We start from the raw sequence: 11,839 nt of genomic DNA on the forward strand, positions 1-11,839 counted from the left end.
GGTTTGAATAAAAGACTAGAAACATAAACACTTAAAAATCACTGCTCTGTTCACCGTATGCCTTTATAAAGGCTCAAAGAGCTGCACTTGTCCTTGGCCTTCTGCTCCTGTTTTCTCAATATAGCCTCGCGCTTGTGGGTTGGAAAGAAGTTCCACAGCGAAAAGGTGTCGTCCAGTCCGCCGGTGGCAATTTTCGTTCCATCCGGATTCCACATCAGGAAGAGGGTGCCGCGATCCTGATGGGACATCAAGTCAACCACGCGGTTTAAGGAGGCCAGGACCAGAATTTCGCACACTGCAAGGTCCGCATCATCTGTAGATATCAGATGACACATTATTTACAGGAAGCATTGGGGATCCAGTGCAGTTCTCACCACGCCGAATAACGTTGACCAGCAACTCGCCCGTGATTTTGCTGAATGTTAGTGTCTTTATAACGATTCTGTCGTCCCTGCGCCTGTACGAAGCGACAAATTGTCGGCGCGGGATGTTGAAGATGAAGATCGAGGCAGGGCTCCGCTCCGCTGTTGACATAATATTCTTGTTGCAAATAATCTAATGTTTAATCTGCCATTATCTTACCAACGGCTAAATCCTCTCCAGTCCACGGATGCCAGTCAAAGACTATGGACCTGCCGTCCAGCTTGAGCAGGCGAACCTTTAGCACCGCATCGAAGATGAAAATTTTGCCATCCGTATCACTGGATGCGAAATACTTATGGGTCGGAGCAAATTTCATTTTCTTCACCGTGTGTCGATGCTCACGCAACTGTATAAGGGTATTTAGCGTGGGCATGGCCAGCACAATGATGACGCCGCACTGAGTGCCGCAGATGACCTCCTTACCGTCGTGGGACCACTCAATGCAACTTATGTAGCCCATGGACTTAAAGAACAGCTTGCGATAGGAGACCAGGAACTCCGTAGGCGACCTCACCTCCCAGAGGTCCAAAACTTGTACGAAAGAGGAGGATTAGGGCGATACAAGGGTATTGCTTAGGGTCTGCTATACCTGGATAGTTTCTATCCATGCAGCCGATGGCCAGCTGCTTGCCATCCGGCGAGTACTTGAGGGAAGTGGGCGACTCGACGCTGAAGACCATGGTGCTCTCGTCCAGATTGCGCCACAGCATGACGTCCTGGCCGGAGGACATGGCCACCATGCCGCCGGACGACCAGTCCATCATGTTGTAGTCGACGGGACTGCATATTCCAGGCATCTCATGGGTGGCATTCTGAATGGCGTATGGTCGCGCCCGTGGATTACATGGCCAGTCCGAGTCGGCGGAGTCGTTATCGACCACACTGGATCTCGTGCCCTGCTGGCTACTAAACTGAAACAGACGGCGCTCTCCGATGCCAAAGGTTCGGTTCATGTTCGATATGAAGCCGCTCTGTCGCCAGTAGCTGGCGGTCAAAGTAACACCCTGATTGAAAAAGCCACCATTAATTAAGAATGGAAAGTATATATAGCCAGAAGTACTCCACCCACCGTTTCGAGGATATCTCGCTCTTTCCGCTTGCCAATGTACTTCAGGTTGAACTCGATGTTCTCCCGCTCAAATCGGTTGGGTATGAACCTTTCGCCGACATAGGACACCTCCTGCCCCTTGCTCGTATCACTCTGCGCGAAAGGGAAACTGGCGCTTAGGTGGTCAAATTGTTTTGGGGTCCATCATCTTACCTTGTAGGCCGCCTCCTGTTTCCAGTTTTTGCGCCGCACCTTTTTGAAGGGCGTCAGGGACTTCTTGTCCAGCTTCGAATTTTTATTGGGACTGTCACACACACTCATCTCGACGAACATTGAAACATTTCTGTTTTGCTAGCGCCATATTAAATTGGCATCAGATGAGGAGGCGGAATCAAAAAAAACTTACAGTTACAAGTACAGTGAACACTCGATAACACTGCACTTGGTATTCTTTAATGTTTGTCTTTTAAAGTGTGGAGCTTATACTTCTCGATACTTTACATGAAGATGTTTTAAAATGCAAGTTAAGAGGTTGCTTTAAATTGTTTGTTTTCTACTTTAACTTTATTTAGTTAATAACGCGGACTTCTGTTATTCTAGTATCAAAATCTATAGTACATGTCACGGACATAATGATTAAGCAATGGAGCGTCTTATTGGAGTTGTCCACAGGTTGCCGCAGGAGGGGCATATATCGCGTCTCTGCAAGTAGGTTTGGATGCACTCGCGGTGGTACTGAATGTTGCAGGAACTGCAGCGAATGTCCCACAACACCAGGCACTTGCACAGCGTGCAGTTCTTGATGTTCCCGGCGTGGTTCGAGCTCAAATAGAAACTGAGCTCGACGAGGCTGCGTGGGCCCAGGTAGATTCGCTCGCCCACCTCCATGAAGTAGCCCATTTGGATCCACTTCTGGAGCAGCTCCTGCATGCGACTCTTCTTCAACGGCTTCGAGCTGGCCTGCAGGACGATATCAGTGTAGGCGACATTCCAGGCTATGTGACAGTCCTCCTCGGAGGCGATCTTGTCCAGCAGTTTCGAAAAGTACTGACACTCCTCGGCAGTGAGCCCGGTGTTGGGCACGCTGTCCGGCGTGGCGTCCGTCTTGGCGTACACCAGGTACTCCTCGGCCTTCACCGGATACTTGATGAAGACCAGCAACTGGCCCAAGTCCCTGATGGTGTCATTAATCTCCGCCACCAGTGCCCTAATCGCCTCCTTGCTGCCGGGCTTTGTAGTCTTGTGGTTGGCACACAGCGGGGCCAGGATATAATCGATCAGCTCGAAGCTGAGGAAGCTGTGGTTCTTGCAGGCACGCAGGAAACCGCGTTTCACCAACTCCATTGCCAGTTATTAAATACGTTTCAAAACAAATCGAAATATACACAATTCGATTGCGAAGCGCGCCGTTGCAGTGTGCCCAGCTATGCTGACGTGCGGTAAACTTCGGTCACACTATTTTTAAAAGTCAATCGATGTTTTTTTCAGATCTCCGATTTTAAAATTACTTGCATTATTTTTTGGCTTAATTAAGTTTAAATTTATCATACTTTTGGTGCCCCTAAAAAGAAATGCACACCTAGAATTTCTTTTTTTTTCGAATTTCTTTTCATGAAAAACTCATTACTCATTTTTATTTATTTATTTTTATTTTGACTTAAAAATTAACAGCACAACAATTAATATTTTCAGAGAGCTTCGCTTTGTTTTAAATACAGCGTATATATAGTAAGAAATAGGTTCCTAGGTAATATCGGAAAATGTAATAGATCAGCAAATTGATCGGCTTCGAAACTTAAAAACTAAACCGAATACAATTAGTCCGTTTTCGAAACGATATATTTACACTAACTTGCTTAAAACGAAAAAGCTATAAGTTTATGTTGTGTAAAATACATCAAAAATGAAATAGTTTATTTTTGCCTGTGCCTGCGCCTTATAACTTTTTTCCGTAAAATCCTAAGAGCCGGATTCTCGTCGAAACCGGACTTTGGACATGCTCCAGAATCTCCATCTGAATATAATTGGTTTGTGGTTTCGGGCGATTACAAGTTACAAGTTAGCACATTTTTCGATGTCGAATAGATAAGAGAAAGGAAATATGTCCATAAGTATGCGTTTAAACTTTTGCTATGCCATTCAATTTGGCTTGGGTATAAATATATTTATGTATATACAAAAAACTAGGTAAATTGCAGAGGCAAGTTCTAAAAATAATAGAATCAAAGAGGCTATATACTCGTATGCATGTAATTTATCGTGTTATAAGGTATGGTGTTGGTGTACGTCACTCGATGATAGAAAGCATTTTTATAGCTTCTGTGCCCTTACTGATCTTAAATAGTTGCACAACAACTTTTAGATTTGTGTTTATTACTAGAGTTCCGAATCACATTTCCATAAACAAGGAGAAACTGAAAAGTAATATTCTAATTTGTACAGTTTTCACATTTTCGATTTCAGATGAGACCAATTCAATAAATAACAAAAGAAAACTAACAACTAATTGAACTTATATGTAAGCATTTCGATGATCGCCTCCAACCTAAAAGCAAACAAAATCATTAACAAAAAATTGAAAACACTGGGACTTTGTAAATTAATATGAAGTAATGGTTAATTTTCGACTTGAGATGCGCTTTTATGTACAATAGGCGTTAGGAAAATGAGGAAATCAACTGCAATTCAATTTGTACTTACATGGTTAGTCGCGTGTTAGAATCTAAGAAATTAGATTATGAGGAAAAATACAGAAATTAAAAGTGAACAATATAAACGAACATTCCTGACTGCTGTGCTCTAAGAAGCATAGGTTAATCGGATTTCAATATCACTGACTCGTGGCTACGTTAATCATGTCTGGGTCTCCGTCTGTGATTCGTTACAATGGGTTTACCAAGGAAAAGTAGACAGAATCGAACAAAATATTATAAATAACAAATAAATCAAATACAAAAATAAATAGGGTCCGCTCTTTGGATTACATGAAATTGTTAGTAACCAGGCTGAGTTCGTTTGCTAGGTGATTGGCCTCGTTCAAGTGAACAGACTTTTGTTTGGGGGCATTACCATTGACCGTTGGTGGACATGGATTATTGTTTTTTTAGGATGAATGCAGTTTGTAATTAGTTGTTAGAGTTGTTGGTATTGTTGTTAGAGCAACCAAAGTTAAATTGATAGAGTCCGCATGAGTTTGTTAGATGATTGATTGATCGATTGGTCGAAGGAAAGACAGAAAGAAAGAAAGATGCCGCATAAATCAATAAATAAATTAGATCATCGCCGAGAGAGTTGTTACATTTTGGTTACATAAGTATATTTGTTAAGCATGCATTTAGTAGTAGTTAACAGTCAAAACAATATTACATAGGTGTTATAGTATACTGGAAATCGCTTGCCGTCGCACAAACTTAAACAATTAGTCAACCATATTGAAGGGTGTAACTTAATGGACCTCCATCATTTCCGCTTACACCACAAAATTTAAAATTATACAAAAGCAAAAGACCGCTAAACAAAAATCACATTTTCACGTCCAATTCATACAACAATATGTCTACTTTGCCAAAGTCTCTGTGGTGTAGATTCTTTCGGATTATAGTTTTTTTTGTTGAGGTTTTTCGTTTCTTTGTTAGTGGCCAGCTTGCTACGCTTAGATTAGTCTTTGGTGTCTGGGGTGCTTCGCTCATTCGGTTATTCAATATTTCGGTAGCTAGCAAGTAGATGGTGATTATCGGCGGTGTACTTAATACTTACGCGACTCAGGGAGTTCCGCCGCCCCACACCTGGTGCCGCTCCGGTTCCATCCTGACTGAGACCGTTCCCGGTATCATTGTCTATGCAAATGTCCGAGTCCGAGTCCACGCGCCTGAACTCGCTTCCATCCTGCAATGGAACCCAGTCGATCAGGATTCTGTCGTCTGCTTGCTGAACAGCACAACTCACCTGCGTTAGTTGCTGCGTGGTGGTGAGCAACCTGGCAATGGGATTGCAGCAAACGGGCAGCGTCTCCAGCAAAGTGGGTCGCGAGTGCGTCAGCAATGGCTTCATGTACCTTGGAATAGAAAGTAGCAGGATTGAGAGGACACCGAATACCGATTGCTTGTTGACACTCACTTGGTATCAAAGTTTCCCCAGATCCTAGCGAGAATGGCCTTCTCGTGACTGTTGCGCCGGCGGCCGCCGCTTGCTCCGCCCAAACTGCCATTCGGACCATCGACGGGCGTGTCCAAGTTAGTATCTGTTCCACCGGACAATCGCATCTTGTTGCGATTAACCCCACCGCCCTCCACATCCTGCAAATAACCATCAGACTAACACAGAGTTATATTAAATGATATTTGCTCTACTTTTCACAGGGGCTAATCAAATTAAAAATGCACGAGGGAAAATTAGAAAATTATTTAAAACCACGGAAATGCATTGAATGATCATTGGCAAAACCTACCGTCTGCGGATGTGAATTGTCCATTGAATTGTAAACCTTTTTTAGCAAATGGTTTTATGTATTAAGGTGCGCAGAAATGTATAAATAAACAAAATCGTGAGTTAAAAATTATTCTTTTAAAAGAATGGAAAAGAGAAATTTGATATTGAGCAATGTGTTTGCAGCCAACATGCTTGTGGAAAAATACCCTTTCTTATCCCTTAATTAACAACCTACTAGTCTCCCGGCAAAATTCGGTCTAAGCACGTATATATACGTGTTATTTTATACTCACACTGTGCACTTGATAGTTATTGAGTTGTTCAGTCTCATCGTCCACGCCAACGCTGCAACCGAGACAGAGTTTGTGACAATGAAGCGAAACCATTTAATGTACGTCATGCACTCACGGTATTTTCAACCAATTAAGCAGGAAATTTGCAGCCCCACCCTGAATTACAACCGTAAAGATGACAATCAGCGATGTAGCAGTCAGCATCGTCTGTCGTTCGGCCGACACTGTATTTCGGATGGCCAAGGCAAAGGACATGGCGCCACGAAGTCCTGTAATATAATATATATGCGTTAAGAAGAATAGATGGCACATTATACTCAAAAACTTGCCAGCAAAGAACAACATATGCTGAAAGTTTGTTGAAATTTTTGGCTTTCGCTTTATGTTCAGCAGCCAGGACAAGGGATACACATTGACGGCTCTTCCAATGGCAGCGCAAATCTGTGAAAAAAGAGAAATAAATAACACTCCTTTTGAAGTGTTTCTATGCTGAAAATAACTTACAAAAGCTGTTATAATGAAACCGGCGTCAAAATGATGCTTGGGAAAGGTGAACATAGATACGCCAATGTAGGAAAAGATGAAGTTCTCGGCCAGAAAGTTTAGGAGCTCGAAGATCTGTTTTGTCCTTTGGCGCGAGTCCTCCGACAAGTTGTTGTAGGTGTAGTGAGCCTGGCAGATGCCGCAGAAGAGCACGGCCACCACACCAGTAAGTTCCGTAGCCTCAGCCAGCAGGAAGGTGCTGTAGCTCATGAGCACGAAGAGCGCGGATTCTAGCAAAGGAAAGTCTCGAACCCGAGTAAATTTGGTCATGTGCGGTGGGAGTTAAGGTAGTCATTAGCATAGTCATTAATGCGGAATAGATATACATCTTCAATGCCACTTTGAGGTAACAAATATTACCTCAAATTTTACCATTTACATGTATACCCCTTAAATAAAATACTTTATCGTTAGTCTTTGAAAAGGATATCAATGCTGTCAAGCATCCCATGGCCGCGCCAATCATCAGGGATAGAAAGAAGATGGAGAAGAAGTCACTCAACGAGCGTAGAAAAGCTGTAGTTTCGAAGTCCCCGGTACTGGAATAGTGTTCACCATAATTTTGAATGGCTCTGTAAAGAAATGATGTTTTACCGATCCCCAGCGAAAAAAAGTAGCACTACTTACCCACTAAGGACTATGGCCACGGCATCGTTGAGCACAGATTCGCCCAAGACTAGCGCATATAGGTTTACGTCGACCCGAAGGTCGTTGAATATGGCTAGAATGGTGAGCGGATCTGTGGGCGATATCAGAGCTCCAAAGTATAAGGAGTCCAGGAATGTGAAACTGCTACTCAAGTACTTTGGCATCAGTTTCACACAGCCGTACATGAAGCCTCCGATCAGGAAGGCCGACAATGTCGTGCCCACAATGGCAAACGTAAGTATGGCACCCAGGTTGCGAAAGAAGTATTTCTGCATAAGCAAAAAATATGTCAGTAAATTGTTTTCAATTCAGCTCAATGAACTCACCTTTTTTAAGCTATAGCCCGCATAAAAAATAATTGGGGGCAGGATAATATTGAAAAAGACCTCCGGATCGAACGTTGCCTTAAGATCGATTTCGTTCTCATCCACATCGTGTACTTGTCCGCGAAACACGTAGGCATACGTTATTACCTCGGGCGCCTTTGTGCCATTTGTTTGGTTAACGGGGTACTAAAATTAAATCCAAATTGTAATATATTAACATATATTCGTTGTAGCCATTAATGACTTACCCTAAACCAAAGAGTATCAGGAGGCAACTTATCGCTGTACGTTGGAACTCCCTGAGGCTCCACCTGTATGTGGACCAGTGTGGCGGAGGTGCCTGCATATCGTATAATTGCACCCACAATCAAACCTGAAATGGGAAACACATTAGTTTTGGCTATGGCTGCAGTTCGGATCGAAAATAAGTTGAAATGAAATGAAATTTTGCCGGGTCTGAATGAATGAAATAAAGTATGACTGTTTTCTGGACTGACCTATCGCAAAGCGAGAGTGTGACTAATAGCCGCCAAGAAAACTGCTTAGTCAATCCTTATCAAATAAGCAACCACTCAAAAGGTGCTTACTTTGCAGACGGAATCAGTGTTTTATGTATGTTCCCGCCTGTTGTGATATGATAAACAAATTTGTGGGGATGATCAATCGAGGTGCGCATAACAAAAAGCTTTCACTGACCCTGCCGGGCAAATGCTAAATAATCTTTTCCAGTTTACGCCAGAGATGGGCTTTGTCGTCGCCCAGGCCAACCTGTTTTATTGAATTGTTTCATTAGCTTCAATTAGTCGAACAAAATCTTGTTTGCTCTTTTATTGCTGCACATAAACGAAATTGTTAGAATAACAAAGTACTCGGCAGATTGCCGCGATCATGAACGAGCAGCAGTGAAAATACATTCGGTCGGAAAACCCCAATGATATTGACTGACTAAGCACGTCAAGGTCTCGTATACAATACCTTTGCCGCAATGCATTAGCTCTGCTGTCGTTGCGTGCAGGTTCTTACACGGATATTGATGTTACTTCTGCCCCGGGGTGGCTTTTACTGCCTCCCATACGTGCGCACGTAATGTCACGACTGGCGTGGACAAAGGCGTAATTCGAAATTGGTGACAACAAAGAGGTAGCATTGAATGTGGCAGGTGACCGATAATCAAGTGTTTCGAGCTAAGGGAAAGATGGCCAAAAGGGAAAGCTGGTTGCGTTGCCAACGTACCGTAGATGACGGCCAATCCGGTCTCGTGGAGCCAGGAGACGCGATGGTGTTTGAACAGCCAAATGGTGAGCACTGTGAGCGCCAGCAGGAACACGAAGACTAGAAGGTCCAGGCTCTGGATGCGGTGATTGAGCGTGGCCTTGGCGTCCAGCGCGATGTCCGTGTCCGTGGCGCTGCATCCAGGCACGAGGACGCATAAAGCAACTCCGACTAGGAGCAGCATGCTGTTCCGCCAGCACTGTAACTTCCCGAATGTCTGCCAGCCTGGGCGACTTCCTGCGTCCCTATTAACACGGTGGGGCGATGTCATCTCTACCTCGGGGTCCACATCGCCGTGGGACATACTTTCTGCTGTTTCTTCCTGCGCCTGCAGCCGAAATCGATTTTCGCGTATGTTTCACGGGTTGGGGGGTGGTGGTGGAGGTGATGGTGCTAGAAGCGCGGAGCAGGACGACCACGCTCAGGCGGCGCCAGGGGAGTGTGTGGACCTCCTTTCGCTTGGATATCGGATGTGCCGCACAGCCGTTACATAAAATTAAAGGGCCCAAAAAGAGCTTTCAAAATTTCACAGCAGCGCACTCCGCTAAAAAAAAACAGTTTGTTCAAATGGAAACAACCGTATGCGACTGCAATGTGACCGCACGCGGCCAGCGAAAAAATACTGCCTTTGAACAGGAGCGGTTCAGTGAAGATATTTGTATTTAATATTATAGTTATGAAAAACTAATAGTTTCCAAAAACTATTCCCGCCGACTTGTCCCGACGATCTGTAGCCCCGACCTGTTCCTCCCTGTTAGATCTTCTATTTCGTAGCATTTTTATTTTTTAGTATTCCTTTAAAAATAACGAAAGATATAATAAAAATAAATCCCCTTGTTCAGAATTCCACCATCGACCTTAATTTGCCGAAAATTATTCCCGGACAGAAGTAAACATGCAGGTGCGTTATCGGTTATCGATAACTGTTACCCTGCCTTACACATTCTGACCTGACAAACGCGCCACCTAGGGTTCGTTTCGAAAAGAATGTTAAGTAATTGGCGCTTTAATTTAAATATACATACAAATTATACAAATTACAAACAGTGCGGCCGTGATATTGTGGATATTTATTTGGAAAATAGATATTTAAGGCAACCCTATGCCAATGCGTGGGGCGATTTTGAAGTATTTCGTAGGATATACCGTAGTGAACATACATATGCTCCCGCAAGTTCGTATTATTAAATTTGCATTTCTAGAAAAGTGAACTTCTACTCCTTGCGCATCATATAGATTAAACTGAAAGCCAAGCTGAAGAACAATATGGGACAGCTAAGCTTAATGATTCTGTTGTTCATTATACGCCTCAAGAAACTCAAGGGCAAGGGCTTGCCAGTTTGTTTTAGGTCCGGATCTATTTCCTCCTCCATCTCGATTTCCGCCTCCGGCTCCGTCTCCGTCTCCGTCTCCTTTTCTTCCGCTTGTTCACTTTCTATAAAGTCTGGAATTGTTTCAATTTCGCTGTTCTCTTCTATTCTGGCCTGCAGAAGCTGGCGCATTAGGTGCACGTTGTACTCCGGATCAAATAGTTCATCCAAAGTTACCATCTCGCGACCGCTTTCCACCGACCCCTCCAGCGAGGGTTGGTCGGCCAGTTCCGGCTCCGAGTCAATGCACACAATCTCATCCGCCAGTGGATGAAACATGGGCTCCAGAGTTTCGGGGTATTTCTCGAATTGTTCACGAACAAGCCTGTCCTCTTCGGACTCGCTACTTTCATTAATGATCGTTTCGAGTTCCTCCATATCCGATTCGGGTTCAGTTTTCTCAGATTCTCCTTCTGTAGGATATTGCGGGGTCTCTTGGACGATCTCGGGGTGTTCATCTACTGGCTCTTCGTCCAAATGCTGGACAATTTCGAATTCCTTTAAAGATTCTATTTCCACGGCAGTTTCCTTTATTTCTGGAAATTCCTCTTTCTGTGAAATTTCTTTTTCCACCATCTCTACATTTCCTGCCGGAAGTTCTTCAGGTTCACTCAGAAGTATTTCCTGCTGAATATCTTTTCCTGTTAGCTTTTCCATATCTAGTCCGGAAGACTCGGCGACATTATCCACATCAGAGGCTTCATTTTGGAACTGTGTATCCTGGTCCACATCAGTGGCGTTATATTGCACCTGTATATCCTGGTCAATATCATCGGGCAGTAGATTTTGGATATCCAAATTATTAAGAGCCACATCAGCCTCCATTTCGGCGACGACGCGTTGAAGTTCCTTGAGGGTCTGCTCCTCTGCCAGTCGCAGCTCCATCTCGCTGCTAGTGTCCGGAATCCTGTCGAGCATCGGCTGCAGCATTGGACTTGGTCTGGCCGACAGCGTAGTCTGCTGCTCGTCCGTGGAGCAATCCAAATTGATGCCAGAATCGTCGGCCATCTGGTGACTTTCCATGGAGGAGCGTCGCTTCCCCTTGGGCATCAGTGAACGGTAGATCCGGCTGCTGGCACTGGGTCCCAAGAAAAGAGGAGCCGGAATTTTAGTGGGCCCGACTCCCGAACTGCGAGACCGCAGCTCACTCTCCGACGAAGATGGGACAACCGCATCCACATCGTCTTCCATTGGTTGACATTCTTCGGAGTTTTTCACATTCTTGTTGTTCTCAGCCCGCTTCAGCTCTTCCTGGGATGGAGTTGCTTGCACATTGCAGCTGGCCATCGTTGCTAATTGGACGCATAGATGAATGAGGTCAGCACAATTTGGCAGAGAACTGTGCTCCAACTTACCTTTTACAAATTTACGCAAGACTGACTGAATTTAACCTGGTTAACTAGTTCGACATCTGTGAAATATTATATTAATGTTTTCAACATGGGTTTTCCCTTATTTCCGTGATCAAAACGTTCCCTAGCGAAAGTG

The 11,839-nt window shown here is 44.2% G+C and overlaps 4 protein-coding genes across 19 annotated transcripts; all 4 read right to left on the minus strand.

Annotated features, from left to right (window-relative positions):
- Positions 1 to 36: 36 nt before the first annotated feature.
- Positions 37 to 1,941, minus strand: LOC6611423 (protein cortex). The gene is made up of 6 exons (XM_002035931.2): positions 1,685 to 1,941; positions 1,493 to 1,624; positions 1,013 to 1,427; positions 583 to 954; positions 375 to 524; positions 37 to 313 (listed from the first exon to the last, which is right to left on the minus strand). The coding sequence occupies exons 1-6, from the start codon at positions 1,802 to 1,804 to the stop codon at positions 51 to 53; spliced, it is 1,452 nt and encodes a 483-aa protein (XP_002035967.2). The 5' UTR covers positions 1,805 to 1,941; the 3' UTR covers positions 37 to 50.
- Positions 1,942 to 2,013: 72 nt separating this feature from the next.
- On the minus strand, positions 2,014 to 2,897 carry LOC6611424 (non-structural maintenance of chromosomes element 1 homolog). Its single transcript, XM_002035932.2, has one exon. It carries the CDS (start codon positions 2,813 to 2,815, stop codon positions 2,108 to 2,110), a length of 708 nt encoding a protein of 235 aa, XP_002035968.1. The 5' UTR covers positions 2,816 to 2,897; the 3' UTR covers positions 2,014 to 2,107.
- A 201-nt stretch (positions 2,898 to 3,098) lies between these two features.
- On the minus strand, positions 3,099 to 9,568 carry LOC6611425 (sodium/hydrogen exchanger 6). Of its 16 annotated transcripts, none has more exons than XM_032713813.1 (15): positions 8,943 to 9,568; positions 7,958 to 8,082; positions 7,710 to 7,895; positions 7,363 to 7,652; positions 7,166 to 7,307; positions 6,697 to 7,005; positions 6,522 to 6,633; positions 6,308 to 6,461; positions 6,193 to 6,244; positions 5,919 to 5,954; positions 5,588 to 5,784; positions 5,417 to 5,525; positions 5,228 to 5,356; positions 4,172 to 4,193; positions 3,408 to 3,485 (listed from the first exon to the last, which is right to left on the minus strand). In XM_032713813.1, the coding sequence occupies exons 1-14, from the start codon at positions 9,283 to 9,285 to the stop codon at positions 4,176 to 4,178; spliced, it is 2,202 nt and encodes a 733-aa protein (XP_032569704.1). In that variant the 5' UTR covers positions 9,286 to 9,568; the 3' UTR covers positions 3,408 to 3,485; positions 4,172 to 4,175. The 16 variants fall into 16 exon arrangements, 14 of the variants coding, with proteins under 14 accessions (XP_032569695.1, XP_032569694.1, XP_032569700.1 ...); XR_004361182.1 differs by having other exon boundaries at positions 3,423 to 3,485; positions 4,172 to 4,520; XR_004361181.1 differs by lacking the exon at positions 3,408 to 3,485 and adding an exon at positions 3,597 to 4,016 and having other exon boundaries at positions 4,172 to 4,520.
- A 464-nt stretch (positions 9,569 to 10,032) lies between these two features.
- LOC6611426 (transcription factor TFIIIB component B'' homolog) lies at positions 10,033 to 11,828 on the minus strand. Its single transcript, XM_002035934.2, has 2 exons — positions 11,707 to 11,828; positions 10,033 to 11,643 (listed from the first exon to the last, which is right to left on the minus strand). Exon 2 carries the CDS (start codon positions 11,636 to 11,638, stop codon positions 10,196 to 10,198), a length of 1,443 nt encoding a protein of 480 aa, XP_002035970.1. The 5' UTR covers positions 11,639 to 11,643; positions 11,707 to 11,828; the 3' UTR covers positions 10,033 to 10,195.
- Positions 11,829 to 11,839: the final 11 nt, after the last annotated feature.

Source organism: Drosophila sechellia, chromosome 2L, assembly GCF_004382195.2.
Source record: "Drosophila sechellia strain sech25 chromosome 2L, ASM438219v1, whole genome shotgun sequence".
NCBI lineage: Eukaryota > Metazoa > Arthropoda > Insecta > Diptera > Drosophilidae > Drosophila > Drosophila sechellia.